This window comes from Oncorhynchus kisutch, linkage group LG21 (genome assembly GCF_002021735.2).
Source record: "Oncorhynchus kisutch isolate 150728-3 linkage group LG21, Okis_V2, whole genome shotgun sequence".
NCBI classification, from domain to species: Eukaryota; Metazoa; Chordata; class Actinopteri; order Salmoniformes; family Salmonidae; genus Oncorhynchus; species Oncorhynchus kisutch.
In genome coordinates, this window is record NC_034194.2 from 3,981,437 (window position 1) to 4,002,424 (window position 20,988).

A 20,988-nucleotide genomic window follows, 5' to 3' on the forward strand; every position below is an offset into this window, starting at 1 on the left:
TTACTCATCTCATATGTATATGTATATACTGTACTCTATATCAGCTACTGAATCTTTATGTAATACATGTATCACTAGCCACTTTAAACAATGCCACTTAATATAATGTTTACATACCCTACATTACTCATCTCATATGTATATGTATATACTGTACTCATTTAAACTGCTGCATCTTGCTGCATCTACTGCATCTTGCCATCTTTATGTAGTACATGTATCACTGTGTATGTGACAAATAAAAAATGTGATTTGATTTGAGGATATTACTATTGACCTATGAACCCATTTAATAACCAGACCTTCATACAAACTTGCTCTGCTGAATTCTTGCCGGAGTCACAACGGGCGGCCTAAGCGGCATCTAGTCCATCTTCTGACTGGACGCAGTTGAGTAAAATGTACATTTTATTTTCAGACTACAAGTTAAAGGGTAGGAAGCCACCCTTCCCTCTTAATGAAAATGTCCAGATAACTTGTTTCATGCACATCAAAGGTGAGGGTGAATTTCAGATGTTAACTGCTTGTATTAATGAAGAAGTGGAATTGATGAAGTTCCTCTGCTGTGCCCTTGAATAGATGGAACACGTCATCAATGAAGTCTTTTTCAGAGCCTGATGAGTTGCTAGAATGGATTGTTAGGGCTGAAAATCACATTCTTCTCAAACCCCACATACAGATTGGCATAATTAGATGCTATTTTTTAAACTACAATGACCATAATGACCTGAGCGCCTACTTGTCTTGTCTGTGTTTCTTTTACACATTCTACGTAAAAGAGACCGAAGAATGTGTAACAGTATAGCTTCCGTCCCTCTCCTCGCCCCTACCTGGGCTCGAACCAGGGACCCTCTGCACACACCAACAACGGCCTCCCACAAAACATCGTTACCATCGCTATTAGCGCGCACCCCGCTAACTAGCTAGCCATTTCAGATTGGTTACAAATGCACAATGGTCAATGCTATCTGGGATTCTTGGGACATCCCTATCCTAAACCCTAACCCCTACCGTAGCCACTTAAAATGTCAACTTCAATGGGCTAGGGAGGTCCCAAGGATGTATCGCTACCTGAAAATACACAATCTAAGTGATTGATAGTTGGTATTCAGCAGTCATAAAGCCTTATTTACTTTAATGAACTACTAAAATAGTGATTTGGTCAGACAGCAGCTCTACACTTTGACTGACTGATCCATTCATCCTTCCATCCCTCCTCAGCCTTCCTCTCCCCTGAAGACCCAATGAGGATGGAGCTCAGTCAGAGAGCTGTTGAGGGACTGGTTAGGGAGAAGACTTCTACAGCCAGAGAGGTGAGAGGTCACACACGGTTTAGATGGTAAATATTTAAGTCCCCTTAGTGGTTCATCACGTAAGCAAACGGGATGTTTATTTACATTACTGCAAATTGTCCACTGATTTGGTGTAATTTCTTACCCCTTTTGGCTGTATGAAAGTTAATTTCCCCTCAGACACACACATTTGTTCTTTGTTACTATGAAGGTAATTTGTGTCAAATGTACTTTTCCCCACTCATTCACCCCATCTCTTTACATTGTTTATGCATATTTGGTGGCTAGAATCGAATTCCCGAACACAATAACTATCCTGGCAGATCTAAACTTAAATCAGCACATTGTGACTTTTGTGCATCCAGACCTACTGCAGCTTGGAGTGATCAGATGTCAAGAGAATTTTCAATCCCAATGATAATAACTGACAATAAATAGCTCTGACCAATCCCTGAGATTTGTAAGACCATGGGTTTAATAATAATTAGTTACTCAGCTTATGCAAAAGGTTAGTACAGTTTATTCAGAGAACGTTCTAAAGGCCATTATAGAAAGACATCCATTTTATAGCTGCGCACATACTTTCACACAAACAGTAGGTATCCTACGCACATACTTCCACACAAAGAGTAGGTGAGTTGTATCCTTCTCCGTAGTTCTCACCACTGTGTATCACTGCCCAGCCAACAGTTCCATCCCCCGAGATTAGGGAAACCTTAGGGAGAAGTACTCCCTATGCTATCATAGGTTCCTCAGAGGCTTAGCCAGGTCAGTCCAAACACAGTTGAACTGTTCTCGTTTTTTTTTCTCCCTTCGGCACACACATACAAGTTCAAATCCTAAACTATGCCTTGCTCAGACAGTCTGTGTTTTTCCACTGTACAGATACATTGTTTAACATAATTCTGACAAACTACACACATCAGATAAAAATTGTATGATTCTAATCAATTTCATACAGTTATAAGGTTTCAGAGTGGAATTATTTTATTATTATCTTATCATCAGACGACAACTGCTAAATAACATTTGATTTAATTTATTATGAAGGTCATGAGTAAAATGTACTTTCCCCCACTTAATCACCCCATCTCTTCACATTTCTAATTTCTATTCAGTGGCCTGACTACGTCCAGACTATGTCAAAAGCCCATCCTGGTAGATCTGAACCTAATTCAGCTTGGAGTGATCAGATGACAGAAGTCACATTTAGGTGCCAGGTGTAACTGAGGCCATAGATGCTCCATATCCATTACTTTGAGTGTTTTATATAATATGACTAAATGTGTTTCTGGGTTGCAGGGGCAGTCAAAAAATGGAACAGCATGGCCACAAAACATGACATCAGCAGAGCTGTGGGAGACCAGTTGAGCCGGGGGTGGTGTTTACCACTCCACCTTCAGCAGGCTGGAAAAGTGGGATTGATACTTTTTTTCCATACTAAGAGGGACCAAGAGTCTGTTGATTGACCAGTCATTGGGTTCATTTGTTGAAATCAAATCAAGCTTTATTAATACAGCACATTTCAGACATGGATGCAACACAATGGCTTCACAGGGAAAAAAGAAAATAAATTGAAATATTTAGTACACAACAAACAGAAGACTAACAACTAAAAAACATTCTAAGGAAAGTCCATTGATTAAAATATAAGCTTGTTTTTTAGGAGTGACTCTGAAAGACACTATGGGGGTGTCCACTGAAAATTGACGACTAGTAACAACAACTGGGACATAAAAGACACCCACCACGAGACCCACTAAATCTGCCCAAGAAGAGGCAAAAAAAACACACCAAAAAGGTGGAGCAACTAAAGGTGTTGACTCTCCACATCAATCAAGAGAACTGGAGCACTGGGCCAGACACTCTTAAATAGAACCTGGACCAGCTCAGGTGAAACACCTTCCCACTAACGAGATGGACAAGCCAGCACAGGGGTAACACATACTGACTAACGAGGTGACACCAATCAGTGCGTCCTACGTGCTAATGAGCTATACGTTTAGGAAGAAGAGAGTTCTCGAAGTCCAACCTCAAAACATAAATGGAAAAACCAAAGCCTGTAAAATCTTCCCCTTTAAGACAACAAATATATCCTATATTTTTGATGGACAAGTTTGCTCACCACCAACAAAACAACTTCCAATTCACAATATAATCAACTAAAATGCTTCGCCTTCTACAATATAAACATGGTGTCTACTGGCTGGGAACAATTAAAAACATGTATTTCTAAATAATATACAATCGTATAATTTCTATAGAATCCTAACTCTCTTTCCCTTGGAACGAGCTCAAACAAAACTCATCTCCAAAAGGGAAAAATGTGCAGTGAAAATAAATTAAGCTCCATGGCAACGCATATCGATTTGGGGGGAAATCAGGTTGAACCTGCTCTTGAAACTAACACAACAAAACAAAAAAACACATGGAAATGGAGATATCTTTTACCTCACTGGTTAGAAGACAACCTGCAGAAGACAGTCAGCTACATTTTGGAGTGATGCATTTAAATGTAGGGGTCGCTAAACAAAGGAACCCAACACTAATTTGTCATAACTCATCAATATAATGCTAAAATCATTTGTGCGAGAGGAGGGAGATGAGGTTGCATGTCCTGTTAAAACTAACAGCTCAAAAACCACACGGAATCTGGGAATAATGTGTCCATCCCTGGTTAGAGGACAATTTGTAGAAAACAGCCAGATACATTTAGATTAAAATGGGTCGCCAACGCGGTAAGTAATACAGCTCTTTTTTGTTAAATCTCATTAATAGTACTCTTTCAATTCAGAGCCTGGTCTACATTGTGACATCATGAAAATACTTATTCTACAATGTTAAATCATTCTACATTGTGACATTATTTCACTGATTCATGAAACAACTCCTTCATGTATGCATTTTCTGATGTTTGATCAGAGATCTTTAATCAGAGTATCTTGTCACATTGATCGCAGCTATAAGGTTTTTTCTCTCCTGTGTGTGTTCTCTGGTGCACTTTCACTCTGCTTGACTGAGTATAACTCTTCCCACATTGAGTACAGCTATGGGATTTCTCTTCTGTGTGTCTTCTCTGGTGCGCTATCAGGCTCTTTGAGTAAAACTCTTCAAACATTGAGTACAGATACATGTGTTCTCTGGTGTATCTTCAGATAGCTAGACGCAGCAAAACTCTTCCCACATTGATTACAGCTATACGGTTTCTCTCCCGTGTGTGTTCTCTGGTGTATCTTCAGATAGCGAGATGTAGCAAAACTCTTCCCACATTGATTACAGCTATAAGGTTTCTCTCCTGTGTGTGTTCTCTGGTGTATCTTCAGATCGCCAGATATGATAAAACTTTTCCCACATTGATCACAGCTAAAAGGTTTCTCTCCAGTGTGTGTTCTCTGGTGTGATTTCAGGTTGCCTGACTGAGTAAAACTCTTCCCACATTGATCACAGCTATAACGTTTCTCTCCTGTGTGTGTTCTCCGATGTACTACCAGGCCCTTTGACTGAGTAAAACACTTCCCACATTGATTACAACTGTAGCGTTTCTCCCCTGTGTGTGCTCTCAGATGTATCTTCAGATAGCCAGATGTAGTAAAACTCTTCCCACATTGAGTACAGCTAAATGGTTTCTCTCCTGTGTGTGCTCTCAGATGTATCTTCAGATAGCCAGATGAAGTAAAACTCTTCGCACATTGAGTACAGCTATAACTTTTCTCTCCTGTGTGTGTTCTCTGGTGCACTATCAGGCTGCTTGACTGAGTAAAATTCTTCCCACATTGAGTACAGCTAAAAGGTTTCTCTCCTGTGTGTGTTCTCTGGTGTAATTTAAGTTCTGATGAAAATTTGAAATGTTTCCCACAGTCAGAGCAGCAGTGAGATTTCTTCCCTCTGGGTCTCTGCTGGTGTTTCTTGAGGTGTTCTGATCTGGAGAGACTCTTCTCTACCTTGTCAGCATCATGATGTTGTTGAGGCTCCCCAGAGGATCCACGATAGTCACATCTCTCTCCTGTGTGAAAGTCAGACAGATGGTTAAAGTCCCACAACAACAGAAATGTACTGTTTGAGGTAAAAGGTGATGCCTGAAGTAAAATAAAATAACGTATTGAAGTTGATTTGCAGGACAACTCAGGATGGTAAGTTGGTGGTTGAAGATATCCCTCTAGTGGTGTGGGGGCTGTGCTTTGGCAAAACGAGTGGGGTTATATCCTTCCTGTTTGGCCTGTCCTGGGGTATCATCGGATGGGGCCATAGTGTCTCCTGACCCCTCCTGTCTCAGCCTCCAGTATTTATGCTGCAGTAGTTTGTGTCGGGGGGCTAGGGTCAGTTTGTTATATCTGGAGTACTTCTCCTGTCTTATCCGGTGTCCTGTGTGAATTTAATTATGCTCCCTCTAATTCTCTCTTTCTTTCTCTCTCTCGGAGGACCTGAGCCCTAGGACCATGCCTCGGGACTACCTGGCATGATGACTCCTTGCTGTCCCCAGTCCACCTGGCGGTGCTGCTGCTCCTCCAGTTTCAACTGTTCTGCCTGTGATTATTATTATTTGACCATGCTGGTCATTTATGAACATTTGAACATATTGGCCATGTTCTGTTATAATCTCCACCAGTCACAGCCAGAAGAGTTCTGGCCACCCCTCATAGCCTGGTTCCTCTAGGTTTCTTCCTAGGTTTTGGCCTTTCTAGGGAGTTTTGACAAGATGACCAAGAAGTGGATTGAGATAACGAGTTCAATTACGTATCACATAGTGAAAGAGATGGAACCAATTCTATCTGGAGAAAGACGGTTTCAGAAAGTTGATTTGAACTTTAGACCTAAGATACGAGATTCAGAGCCGTAAATACTTCAGGAAAACATGTCTGCCAGAACTCTACACAGAATGTCGGGACAGAGATGCCAAGGAAATCCGTAACGTTTCATTCTTCTCTACCACTGCCGACTTACGGTCAAGCTGGACCACAGAGCCATACATTAGCCCCATAATTCATTACATTGACGACAACTGGAAGCTGCAAAGCAAACACCTTCAGCCCTCTTATTTCCCAGATGAACACACCGGATAAATAATTTCAGCTGGGCTGAGGTAGGCACTTTCATCCTGGGGCTTGAAAGAGTCGCGTCAAGTATGTAGGACTACCAACTGTGGATGGAACACGGTCAAAGCATTGGAGCTGAACAAATGGACAAGACAGTGGATGGAACACGGTCAAAGCATTGGAGCTGAACAAATGGACAAGACACAGGCTACACATTGCTATTAGTAAGTTTAAACGTCCAAAACACAGAGCAGGTAGAAAAATAACCTCATTTAAAAACAGCATAACTTAAATTGCAGAATAACTATTGTATTCTTTATCTCCTCTGTTTAAAGTTATAGCTGACTACACTGCCTGATCCTTCTTATGCGTTAAGCAGAATATATATATGCAAATCCATCATATTTGTAATATGTAAATGTGTGCAATATCCAAACATTACATTGCCTTTATTTATAATTAATACATTAGCCTCTGGTTTCAATGTATTCTCTCTTTCAATAATAAATATCCTACTATATAAAATATCCTGTTTTCTATAGCTCTCTTAATCACAACAGTAGTATGTAAATCTATAGAGGGATTAAATGCAAGGAAGTGGTCAGCACATTTTCCCATAGTTGGAAGAAGCAGAAGGCCCTGACAAGTCCACAGGATAAACTGAGCCTGCCCCTCAACAAGCTCATCACAGAATCCCTGATAAGGTGGGGATCTCCACTGCAGATGGAAACAGTTCTGGAGCAGGAAAAGGCCGTCACACAAGTCCTGGCAGCAGACAACAACAACACAGCACCTTGCACCCTCCTGGCAAGACATTGAGGTCTTTGAATACAACGACTTGTCAACAGCTGTAATAATTTGACCCCCACAGGAAATCTACACTGGCAGTTATAGAAAGACCCATTTACTATATACCCATTGATTCTTGAAGAATATACACTACCATTCAAAAGTTTGGAGTCACTGAGAAATGTCCTTGTTTTTGTCCAATAAAATAACATCAAATTGGTCAGAAATACAGTGTAGACATTGTTAATGTTGTAAATGACTATTGTAGCTGGAAACTGCTGTTTTTTAAAATTGAATATCTACGTAGGCGTACAGAGGCCTAATATCAGCAACCATCACTCCCGTGTTCCAATGGCACGTTGTGTTAGCTAATCCAAGTTTATAATTTTAAAAGACTAATTGATCATTAGAAAATCCTTTTGCAATTATGTTAGCACAGCTGAAAACTGTTGTTCTGATTAAAGAAGCAATTAAACTAGCCTTCTTTAGACTAGTTGAGTAACTGGAGTGTCAGCATTTGTGGGTTTGATTTCAGGCTCAAGATGGCCAGAAATAAAGAATTTTCTTCTGAAACTCGTCAGTCTATTCTTGTTCTGAGAAATTAAGGCTATTCCATGGGAGAAATTGCCAAGAAACTGAAGATCTTGTACAACGCTGTGACTACTCCCTTCAGAGAACAGCGCAAACGGACTCTAACCAATGTTGGATTCGGGGGTAAACTTTGAACATTGATATATTAAAGACATGATAGATCAGACGCAGAGTATATAAAGGAGTGGATCTGTAGAAAGACAGAGTGGCTGTGGAATGTGCTGGGTGGACGGGGGGAGATCACAGGATTGCTATAAGGGAAGCGGATGGGCATCTGTGAATTAAGCGAAGGAGGGGTTGATGTCAGGAGGTCAGGTCAGATACCCTGAAGGGAGTAATAAGGGTTTGGTATCCTGTTACCCTCTTCCTGTCAAACCAGAAGATGTAAGGATTGGAGAGGGGGAGTGTCCAAAGTGGGGTATATATACTTGTTTTTGTATGAATTACAGCTGTAACAACCCTTTGGGAAGAATTAAACTTGGTTAAGCTACTCTGGTGTCCGTGAGTTATTTACTCTGAAAAATTTGAACCTAACACCAGAATAGAAAGAGGAGTGGGAGGCCCGGGTGCACAACTGAGCAAGGGGACAAGTACATTAGAGTGTCTAGTTTGAGAAACAGATGCCTCACAAGTGCTCAACAGCTTCTTAAAAACACCAGTCTCAATGTCAACAGTGAAGACGTGACTCCGGGATGCTGGCCTTCTATGCAGAGTTGCAAAGAAAAATACATATCTCTGTCCAGTGTCTGTGTTGTTTTGCCCATCTTAATCTTTTATTTTATTGGCCAGTCTGAGATATGGCTTTTTCTTTTCAGCATCTCGGAGTCACCTCTTCACTATTGACATTGAGACTGGTGTTTTGCGGGTACTATTTAATGAAGCTGTCAGTTGAGGACTTGTGAGCTTTTCTTTCAAAAACAAGGACATTTCTAAGTGATCCCAAACTTTTGAACAGTAGTGTAACTTATAAATGCTTCAAATATTTCAACTTATTACCCCATCAGAAACCAAAACATAACCAAAACATTGCATAACTCCACTGTATAGCCTCGAAACCTGGTTAAAACTATGATTTTGACCCTATGGATGACCAGTCCTTGTATTCATAGTGTAGTGAATTGATGGGGTAGCCCTGAGCTGAACTCAAACCTGGGTCCAGTGACTGTCAAGCCAACACCTTATGACTGTTTCGCCAAGATGTCTGAACTTCTTGACGAGATCGCTAGGTTTTGGGTTACGGTTGCTACAATAGCTTTCTCTATGAATTTGAGAACGGTAACAGTTCCCCAGAAAAATCTGCAGTTGAAACAATAACAAAGATGTCATTCCACCACTGTTTTGTCATAAGATGATGATGGGGCTGGAGAAATGTAACTACTCTCAAATTAATAGACAGACCTAAAGATGACCATCCATGATATCAACATTATAGTTTTAACCATGTTGAGGCTACAGTGTTGGTTTACATTGTTTCTAAACATAGGAGTGAAAAAAATATTATTTGGGGATCTGATGGGGTACAACAGTCGAACTAAGCTCATGAGGCATGTGTTATGTTCTTCAAGAATCGATGGCTACAAATAAACAAATTTAAAAAGTCTAAATCTAGATGTAACTATTAAATATTTCCCCTTTAACACCACACATTAGTTCAAAAACTGCAGAGTTTGTGCCTCTGTTTTTAAGACTCCTCTATTTTTAAGTCTCCTCCCTAAGTTTGTTTTATTCACTGCTTTAGCACACTCCACCAACCCTGATGTCCTAGCCATGTCTGAATCTTTGCTTAGGAAGGCCACCAAAATTCCTGAAATTTCCATCCCCAACATCTTCCGACAAGATAGAACTGCCAAAGGGGGTGGAGTTGCAATATACTGCAGAGAGAGCCTGCAGAGTTCTGTCATACTATCCAGGTCTGTGCCCAAACAATTCAAGTTTCTACTTTTAAAAATCCACCTGTCCAGAAACAAGTTTCTCACCGTTGCCGCTTGTTATTGACCCCCTTCAGCCCCCATCTGTGCCCTAGAAACCATCTATCTTCAGAGTTAGTACTGTTAGGTGACCTAAACTGAGATATGCTTAACACCTCCACCACCCTACAATCTAAGCTAGATGCCTTCAATCTCACAAAAATTATTAAGGAACCTGCCAGGTACAAACCTAAATCCATAACCATGGGCACCCTCTTATAGATATCATCCTGACAAACTTGCCCTCTAAATACACCTTTGCTGTCTTCAACCAGGAAATCAGCGATCACTGACTCATTGCCTGCGTGCGTGATGGGTCCGCTGTTAAACGACCACCCCTCATCACTGTCAAACGATCCCTAAAACATTTCAGCGAGCAGTCCTTTCTAATTGATCTGGCCCGGGTATCCTGGAAGGACATTGACCTCATCCCATCAGTAGAGGATACCTGGATGCTCTTTAAAAAAGTGCTTTCCTCACCATCTTAAATAAGCATGCCCGTTCAAAAAATGTAGAACTAATAACAGATATAGACCTTGGTTCACCCCAGACTTGACTGCCCTTGACCAGCAAAAAAACATCCTGTGGCGTTCTGCACTAGCATCGAATAGCTCCTATGCAACTTTTCAGGGAAGTCAGGAATTAATATACTCAGTTAGGAAAGCTAAGGCTAGCTTATTCAAACATACATTTTAAAAGTTTTGGGACACTGTAAAGTCCATGGAGAATAAGAGCACCTAAATCGTAGATTTATCAGTGGTGACTGTGTTTCCTAGCCTCAGTGCAGTGGGCAGCTGGGAGGAGGTGCTCTTATTCTCCATGGACTTTACAGTGTCCCAAAACTTTCAATAAGCATTTTTCTACGGCTGGCCATGCTTTCCACCTGGCTACCCCTACCCCGGCCAACAGCTCAGCACCCCCTGCAGCAACTTGCCCAAGCCCCCCTCCCCCTCTTCAAAGGGGGAGACACTCTAGACTAGAGGTCGACCGATTAATCAGGGCCGATTTCAAGTTTTCATAACAATCGGAAATCGGTATTTTTGGGCGCCGATTTGCAGATGTATTTCTTTTTTTACACCTTTATTTAATCTTTATCTGACTAGGCAAGTCAGTTAAGAACACATTCTTATTTTCAATGACGGCCTAGGAACGAGGCAGAAGGCACCGATTTTTAACCTTGTCAGCTTGGGGGATCCAATCTTGCAGTTATCTAGTCCAATGCTCTGACACCTGATAACATTGCAATCCACGAGGAGCCTGCCTGTTACGCAAATGCAGTAAGCTAAGGTAAGTTGCTAGCTAGCATTAAACTTATCTTAGAAAAAACAATCAATGACTGTCATTGCTCCAATGTGTACTTAACCATAAACATCCATGCCTTTCTTAAAATCAATACAAAGTATATATTTTTAAACCTGCATATTTAGCAAAAAAAAATCAAGATTAGGAGGCAATATTAACCAGGTGAAATTGTGTAATTTCTCTTGCGTTCATTGCACGCAGAGTCAGGGTATATGCAACAGTTTGGGCCACCTGGTTCTTTGCGAACTAATTTGCCGGAATTGTAGGTAATTATGACATAACATTGAAGGTTGTGCAATGTAACAGGAATATTTAGACTCATGGATGCCACCCGTTAGATAAAATACGGAACGGAATAAACGTTTTGTTTTCGAGGTGATAGTTTCCGGATTAGTCAAAAGTATATGGTTTAGAGAGAAATAGTCGAAGCGTTATAATTCCTGTAATAACTTGCGGCTGAACTTGAAAGGGGTTCCTTCGTTATTTTACCGTTCATGTCTTCCATTGAGAATGTCTTGATCTGCTTCAAATAAGGTCTGTGTTTCGTGCAGGCTTAAACCGCCTCAGCGTTTTGATACCCGTATAAATCTCACTAGGATAAGGTAATGTGTGTCAACATATTTTCATAAATCCACTCTACAAAAAAATTATCTTTGCTTATATTTAGCCAATATTGATCAGAGTTACCTTGTCCTATGGATATCAATACAGTTATAAAATTGGCACGGTGGTGTAAGCCTACACGAAACACAGACCTTATTTTAAGTGAATCTAAAAATATCCTATTGAATAAATGAAGGAACCGCTTTTCAGATTTTGCTAGAAGGTGTCATGGGAATTATGACTCGCACTTTGGTCGTCAATTCTTACCATGCCCATTATTAAAATAGGATTTCCTGCATATAGGAATTACAGTTTTTGTTTTCAACATTCATCACAGGTAACTTAAACTCTATTTTTATTCAAACAGTTGAGAGTATTTGTCTCCTAAGCAGACTCTTCAGTATCATTGTCACTTCAGAGCTGTGTGTGTGTGTGTGTGTGTGTATTTATGTATTATATTAAGTTAAAATAAAAGTGTTAATTGAGTATTGTTGTAATTGTCATTATTACAAAAATGTATATATATTCTGTATGATATATACACTGCTCAAAAAAATAAAGGGAACACTTAAACACAATGTAACTCCAAGTCAATCACACTTCTGTGAAATCAAACTGTCCACTTAGGAAGCAACACTGATTGACAATACATTTCACATGCTGTTGTGCAAATGGAATAGACAACAGGTGGAAATTATAGGCAATTAGCAAAACACCCCCAATAAAGGAGTGGTTCTGCAGGTGTTGACCACAGACCACTTCTCAGTTCCTATGCTTCCTGGCTGATGTTTTGGTCACTTTTGAATGCTGGTGGTGCTTTCACTCTAGTGGTATTATGAGACGGAGTCTACAACCCACACAAGTGCCTCAGGTAGTGCAGCTCATCTAGGATGGCACATCAATACACTGTATCTGTCAGCGTAGTGTCCAGAGCATGGAGGCGCTACCAGGAGACAGGCCAGTACATCAGGAGACGTGGAGGAGGCCGTAGGAGGGCAACAACCCAGCAGCAGGACCGCTACCTCCGCCTTTGTGCAAGGAGGAGCAGGAGACCTGCCAGAGCCCTGCAAAATGACCTCCAGCAGGCCACAAATGTGCACGTGTCTGCTCAAACGGTCAGAAACAGACTCCATGAGGGTGGTATGAGGGCCTTGACGTCCACAGGTGGGGGTTGTGCTTACAGCCCAACACCGTGCAGGACGTTTGGCATTTGCCAGAGAACACCAAGATTGGCAAATTCGCCACTGGCGCCCTGTGCTCTTCACAGATGAAAGCAGGTTCACACTGAGCACATGTGACAGACGTGACAGAGTCTGGAGACACCGTGGAGAACGTTCTGCTGCCTGCAACATCCTCCAGCATGACCGGTTTGGCGGTGGGTCAGTCATGGTGTGGGGTGGCATTTCTTTGGGGGGCCGCACAGCCCTCCATGTGCTCGCCAGAGGTAGTCTGACTGCCATTAGGTACCGAGATGAGATCCTCAGACCCCTTGAGACCAGATGCTGGTGCGGTTGGCCCTGGGTTCCTCCTAATGCAAGACAATGCTAGACCTCATGTGGCTGGAGTGTGTCAGCAGTTCCTGCAAGAGGAAGGCATTGATGCTATGGACTGGCCCGCCCGTTCCCCAGACCTGAATCCAATTGAGCACATCTGGGACATCATGTCTTGCTCCATCCACCACAGACTGTCCAGGAGTTGGCGGATGCTTTAGTCCAGGTCTGGGAGGAGATCCCTCAGGAGACCATCCGCCACCTCATTAGGAGCATGCCAAGGCGTTGTAGGGAGGTCATACAGGCACGTGGAGGCCACACACTACTGAGCCTCATTTTGACCTGTTTCTAAGTACATTACATCAAAGTTGGAACAGCCTGTAGTGTGGTTTTCCACTTTAATTTTGAGTGTGACTCCAAATCCAGACCTCCATGGGTTGATAAATTTGTGATTTTGTTGTCAGCACATTCAACTATGTAAAGAAAAAAATATTTTATAAGAATATTTCATTCATTCAGATCTAGGATGTTATTTTAGTGTTCCCTTTATTTTTTTGAGCAGTGTATATGTACATTTATTTTTAAATAAATCATAATCGGTCGACCTCTACTCTAGACCCAAACTGCTACAGACCTATATCCCTCCTGCCCTGCCTTTCTAAAGTCTCCGAAAGCCAAGTTAACAAACAGATCACCAACTATTTCTAGTCCCACCACACCTTCTCCACTATGCAATCTGGTTTCCGAGCTGGTCATGAGTGCACCTCAGCCACACTCAAGGTCCTAAACGATATCATAACCACCATCGATAAAATACAGTACTGTGCAGGCATCTTCATCGACCTGGCCAAGTCTTTCGACTCTGTCAATCACCACATTCTTATTGGCAGACTCAATAGCCTTTGTTTCTCAAATGACTGACTCGCCTGGTTCACCAACTACTTCTCAAATAGAGTTCTGTGTGTCAAATCGGAGGGCCTGTTGTCCGGTCCTCTGGCAGTCTCTATGTGGGCGCCACAGGGTTTAATTCTCAGGCCGAATCTTTTCTCTGTATATATCAATGATGTCGCTCTTGCTGCTGGTGATTCTCTGATCCACCTCTACGCAGACGACACCATTCTGTATACTTCTGGACCTTCTTTGGCCACTGTGTTAACAAACCTCCAAACGAGCTTCAATGCCATGCAACACTCCTTCCGTGGACTCCAACTGCTTTTAAATGCTAGTAAAACTAAATGCATGCTCTTCAACTGATTGTTGCCCGTCCAGCATCACTACTCTGGACGGTTCTGACAACTACAAATAAACTCTCCTTCCAGACTCACATTAAGCATCTCCAATCCAAAATTAAATCTAGAATCGGCTTCCTATTTCACAAAAAAGCATCCTTCACTCATGCTGCCAAACATACCCTCGTAAAACTGACTATCCTACCGATCCTTGACGATGTAATTTACAAAATAGCCTCCAACACTCTACTCAGCAAACTGGATGCAGTCTATCACAGTGCCATCTGTTTGGTCACCAAAGCCCCATATACTACTCATCACTGCGACCTGTATGCTCTCGTTGGCTGGCCCACACTACAAATTCATCGCAAAACCCACGGGCTCCAGGTCATCTATATGTCCTTGCTAGGTAAAGCCCCGCCTTATCTCAGCTCTCTGGTCACCATAGCAACACCCACCCATAGCATGCGCTCCAGCAGATATATTTCACTGGTCATCCCCAAAGCCAACACTTCCTTTGGCTGTCTTTCCTTCCAGTTCTCTGTTGCCAATGACTGGAAAGAATTGAAAAAGAAATCACTGAAGCTGGAGGCTTATATCTCCCTCTCGAACTTTAAGCATCAGCTGTCAGTACAGCTTACCGATCACTGTACCTGTACACAACCAATCTGTAAACAGCACACCCAACTACCTCATCCCTATATTGTTATTTATCCTCTTGCACCCCAGTATCTCTACTTGCACATCACCATCTGCACATCACTCCAGCGTTAATGCTAACTTGTAATTATTTCACCTCTATGGCATATTTATTGCCTTACCTCCCTACTCTTCTACATTTGCACACACTGTACATAGATTTTTCTATTGTGTTATAGACTGTACGTTTGTTTATGTGTAACACTGTGTTGTTGTTCTTGTCACACTGCTTTGCTTTATCTTGGCCAGATTGCAGTTGTAAATGAGAACTTGTTCTCAACTGGCCTACCTGGTTAAAAAAAGGTGAAATAAATAAAATACATTTAAAAAAAGACAGTACTTACTAGTGTTAACCGGGGCCCGTTCATCGTTAGAACCATAGGATGCCTTAACATGCCTTTGGGAAACCGAGCCTAGATATCCAGTTTCCTCCTCTTCATCTTCTTCCAATGTGACAGTCATCTCCCCCTTCTCCTCCTTCACTCCAAAAACAGCATCCTCCTCTTTCTCTTCCTCCTCTTCTTTTACTGTAACGTCCTCCTCCTCTTTCACTCTGAACGCGTCTTCCTCTTCTTTCACTGAAACGTCTTTCTCTTCTTCTTTCACTGTAACAGCCTCACCCTCTACTTGTTTTGGTATTTTGACATCCTCTTCCTCCTCTTTCACGACAACGTTTAGCCACAGACCCTCTTTCTCCGTCCAGCAGACACGCTCTTCTTCAGCAGGAGAGTAGCTTAGTGAACTCATGGTCGGAGATGTTAGTTAGCTAGGCTAATGCTAACTTAACCAGCCCGCTGGCTGACTAATAACAACAACGGTAAATATGAAATTAAATCGGATAACTAACTAGACGACAGAAGTGGGTATAAAACACAGTGGCTAATATACACTAAAGCGTCTAAAGAGCTTTATTGGTTCGGCTATTTTGGCTAGCAAGTTACCGAGGTGGCTGACTAACTGTTGACGCTGTTGAAAGAAGCGTTCCGTCCACTAGATTATACGTCACGCTAGCAACATCGCATGAAAGTCTCAGACCGCCATCTGCTGACTGGAGTGTGTAACGCAGTTGAGTAAAACGTATTGTTATGAAACAGCAGGGAGCAGGTATCGAACCCTCGACCTTCTAGCCCGAGGTCCGGCGCATGCTCGTGCGGCAGAGTCGATTTCCGCGTATATAAACCCAGGGTCGTTACAGTATATTTAAGTTAAAGTTAAAGTGTAGGAAGCATGAGTTTCTACTCTCCAGTGTAACAACAGCATTACCTTAAAGTCCCACATGATATATTGTTACACCATGTAGGAGCAGTATAGACCTACAGTAGCTAGCAACTTATTTAGATTTAGTTTGACTTAATGAAACTGCCTTAAATGTGCTGTAGTAAAAAAATATACATTCTCACTAATCAATCAACACATTCCTGTCTTTGTATGTCTCAATATAATAGTATTATTTAATTAAATCCATGTAAAATAAGCTTTGTCTGAAAATATAATATTTCTCTCAACTGCGTTTCCCCTCCAGTCAGCAGACAGCGATGTGCGTCTTTCGGGCGATGCTGCTAGCGTGACGTATAATCTAGTGGACGGTTCTTCATAAACAGCTTGTCAACCACCTCGGTAGCTTGCTAGCCAACATACCCGAAAGATTCAAGCTGTTTATACGCTTTCAATGTATTTTAGCTACTGTGTTTTAGACACACGTCTGTCGTATCTACTTGTTAACCTATTTAATTTAATATTACGTTATTTTGTATTAGTCAGCTATAGTGGCTGGCTGGTTAAGTTAGCACTAGCCAAGTCGCTAATGATAGCTAACTATCTAACATCCCCGAACATGAGCTCCCTAAACTACTCCCCTCCTGTTAAAGAAGAGGTCTGCTGGACGGAGAAAGAAGCTCTGGGGCTGAACTTTGTCGTGAAAGAGGAGAAGGAAGAGGAGGATGTTACTGTGAAAAAAGAAGTAGAGGTTGAGGCTGTTACCATGAAAGAAGAAGAGAAAGACGTTTCAGTGAAAGAAGAGGAAGACTTGTTCAGAGTGAAAGAGGATGATGTTACAGTAAAATAAGAGGATGCATTTTTTTGAGTGAAGGGGCGATTACTGTCCCATTGAAAGATGAAGAGGAGGAGATAGGATATCTGATTAACACCAGTAAGTACCTTCTTAAATTAGTTTTTAACTGGATATTCGGAGTTGGCTCGTCAATACCTCTTCAACGGAGGGCCCTGGGATGATGACTGATATGTCTAGAATCAGACGACGTAGAGAGCAAGCTACCCCTTGTTTTCTCCCTTCCGTTTCCAAAAAGTGACTTAACATATATATTTGAGAAGGGTCTATCTGCTGACCGTAGACTGGGGGGCATGGCATGTTGTGATTTTCATGTAGTGATGTTTTACTACACACAGTGCCCCCCAATAGTGCCACGTGAGAGTTGGGTTGACTACACCAAAGATTATGGCTATACTGACAAGATGTCTCTCTGCCCTAACAGGGGGAAGTGTTGTCCACAAAGCGGCACTGTGGGTTGTCTTTCTCCCGCCTATCCTTTTTTTGGATTGGTGGATACATCTTATTGTAATCTATTATTTATATTCTATGAGGGTTGTTGTCGTCAACCGCCTGTATTCAATGGAGAGATATGCTAAACTACTAGCATGAATATGCATAGGGATCTGGAGACAACTCCTATAGTTTTATCAAAGTTGTCGGTATGTCACGTGTCCACATAACTTAATCATTACGAAACTTCTGTTGGATCAAGTAAACCTCACGTAGCAAATAAGCCATTAATTTAGTTGTTGACCAAATTCGACACTTTCCACATCGGGTTGATAATTGTTTCCACTTGGATACAACCTACTGTAGCCTACTGGCATGACCTAGAGAGAGAGAACCACTTGGATACAACTTACTGTAACCTACTAGCATGACCTAGAGAGCTAAAGTTGTAAAATTCCTGGATTTTTAAATGAATATTTTCCAGTAATAATGATCATTTGTATCTTCCTATCCACATGTGAGATCCCTCTCCTTTGTCGTCCACTCTACACCAATAACTACAGTGGGACTCCCAATTCCGGCCAGATGTGATACAGCCTGGATTCAAACCAGGGACTGTAGTGACGCCTGCACTGAGATGTAGTGGCTTAGACCGCTGCGTCAACTATTAGAATGCTGCACTAGAATGCTTAAAAGGCCTCTAAAATGTTTAATATTAGTTATCGGTATTGTTTTTTGGGTCAAGGAAAATATTGGATATCGGTATTGTCCAAAAATGTAATATCGGTGCATCCCTTTATTCTAAAATGTATCACAATACCCCATAACGCCAAAGCAAAAACAGGTTTAGATATTTTGCAAATGTATTGAAACTATTCCCCAGGATAACTAGTCTGAGAGTGATGTAAGATCCCAGGATAACTAGTCTCAGAGTAATGTAAGATCCCAGGATAACTAGTCTCAGAGTAATGTAAGATCCCAGGATAACTAGTCTCAGAGTAATGTAAGTCTCAGATAGGGCTTAGACTGTAATGGGTTAAAACTGTCTGAGGGGGAGGTTCTTCTAAGCTATATGGAATTATTTGAAGGGCTTCCCCAGTACAGTACAGTTTTAAGAAGGTTATACCAAGGATAATTTTGCTATTTAATTTTGAACTGTAAGACCCATGGAAGTATCAACAAAAAATATTAGTCCATACTGCTGTAACCCATAGTAACACATTGGGTAACATTCACAACATGGAACAACAGTAACCATAGTAACACATTGGATAACATTCAGAACATGGAACAGTAACCATAGTAACACATTGGATATCATTCAGAACATGGAACAACAGTAACCATAGTAACATATTGGATAACATTCACAACATGGAACAGTAACCATAGTAACACATTGGATATCATTCAGAACATGGAACAACAGTAACCATAGTAACATATTGGATAACATTCACAACATGGAACAGTAACCATAGTAACACATTGGATAACATTCACAACATGGAGCAACAGTAACCATAGTAACATATTGGATAACATTCACAACATGGAACAGTAACCATAGTAACACATTGGATAACATTCACAACATGGAACAACAGTCCCCCAAAACATCTAAAGGAAGTTAGTTCTGAAGTGTCTGTCTGATATCTGAGATATATATATATATATATATATATATATATATATATATATATATAAAACTATATCTATATATTTTTTACACATCTTTAACCCCCTTTTTTTGTCACTTAAGTCTTTCCACATTTTGTTATGTTACAGCCTTGTTCTACAATGGATTAAATAAATAAAAATCCTCATCTACACACAATACCCCATAATGACAGAGAAAATAGGTTTGGAGAAAAAATGTCACATTTATTAGAAATAAAACACAGAAATACCTTATTTAAATAAGTATTCAGACCCTTTGCTATGAGACTTGAAATTGACCTCCGGTGCATCCTGTTTCCATTGGTCATTGTTGAGATGTTTCTACAACTTGATTGGAGTCCACCTGTGGTAAATTCAATTAATTGGACATGATTTGGAAAGGCACACACCTGTCTGGCTACCACAGCATTATGAAGCGATAAGCCATCCCATCTGGTTTGCACTTAGTGGGACTATCATTTGTTTTTCAACAGGACAATGACCCAACACACCTCCAGGCTGTGTAAGGGCTATTTGACCAAAAAGGAGAGTGATGGAGTGCTGCACCAGATGACCTGACCTTCGCAATCACCCGACCTCAACCCAATTGAGATGGTTTGGGATGAGTTGGACCACAGAGTGAAGGAAAAGCAGCCAACAAGTGCTCCGCATATATGGGAACTCCTTCAAGACTGTTGGAAAAGCATTCCAGGTGACGCTGGTTGAGAGAATGCCAAGCGTGTGCAAAGCTGACAAGGCAAAGGGTGGCTACTTTGAAAAATCTAAAATATATTTTGAATTGTTTACCACTTTTTTTGGTTACTACATGATTCCATATGTGTTATTGCATAGTTTTGATGTCTTCACTATTATTCTACAATGTAGAAAATGGTCAAACAAATAATTATAACCCTTGAATGAGTAGGTCTGTCCAAACCTTTGCTGGTACTGTATATCTCATGAATGTTTTTACATTCAGTTACATGAAGTCACTTTCTTACCACTTCTTCCATAGGCAAACATGTAAGGAAAAAAAAATAATCAGAAGGGATGCTGTCAAAAATGTATTGAATTCAAATGGATTTACCCAGCCTACAAATCACTACAGCCACTCTGTGATGACCAGTTCTGCTCTTTTATTGAGGGATCTAGTCTAGATCGAACCTCATAGGAAGACCGTTTTATCATGTGGAGGTTTCATTCAGGTCTCTGTTTAACTAGATACTCTGTCTTTGGCAGGAGAGAGGCCAGACTCTCGCTATGACAGCAGGAAGAGTCCTTCAAGGGAACCAGACCCAGAGACGCCCAAACCAGCGAGAAAAGAGATTTTCCGGATCAGGGGACCTAAAAGCTCACGAGAGGACACACAGAGGAGAAAAGCCTTTCCAATGTTCCCAGTGTGGAAAGAGTTTTATTCAGTTAGGAAGCCTGAAGGAGCATGAGTGTACGCACACAAGAGAAAAGCCTTATTACTGTTACCAGTGTGGAAAGAGTTTTACTGTGTTAAATAACCTGAAAAGGCATGAGAGAATACACAAAGGAGAAAAGCCTTATCACTGTTACCAGTGTGGAAAGAGTTTTACTGTGTTAAATAACCTGAAAAGGCATGAGAGAATACACAAAGGAGAAAAGCCTTATCACTGTTACCAGTGTGGAAAGAGTTCTACTGTGTTAGCTACCCTGAAAAGGCATGAGAGAATACACACAGGAGAAAATCCGGACACTTATTTAATTTTTTATCTGTCGGCCCCAGCCGCGAAATCAGGCCCTGTGTGTAGTTAACCGACCCTCTCTGCCCATTCATCGTGCCCTGGCTTACCTCCGCTGTACCCGC

At 41.3% G+C, this 20,988-nt stretch overlaps 1 protein-coding gene across 2 annotated transcripts in view; it reads right to left on the minus strand.

Moving 5' to 3' along the window:
- The window catches only part of LOC116356182 (zinc finger and SCAN domain-containing protein 2-like), a 34,906-nt gene extending 18,385 nt beyond the window's left edge, over positions 1–16,521 (minus strand). The window contains exons 1-2 of one of the 2 annotated variants that reach the window (XM_031800364.1): positions 15,340–16,521; positions 2,908–5,295 (exon numbers count right to left, since the gene is read on the minus strand). In XM_031800364.1, coding sequence (XP_031656224.1) covers positions 4,403–5,295; positions 15,340–15,742 — 1,296 coding nt within the window. In that variant the 5' untranslated portion in view covers positions 15,743–16,521 and the 3' untranslated portion in view covers positions 2,908–4,402. Of the gene's footprint in view, positions 1–2,907; positions 5,296–15,339 lie in introns of those variants that run through there. The other variant, XM_031800365.1, reaches the window with a different exon arrangement.
- Positions 16,522–20,988: the final 4,467 nt, after the last annotated feature.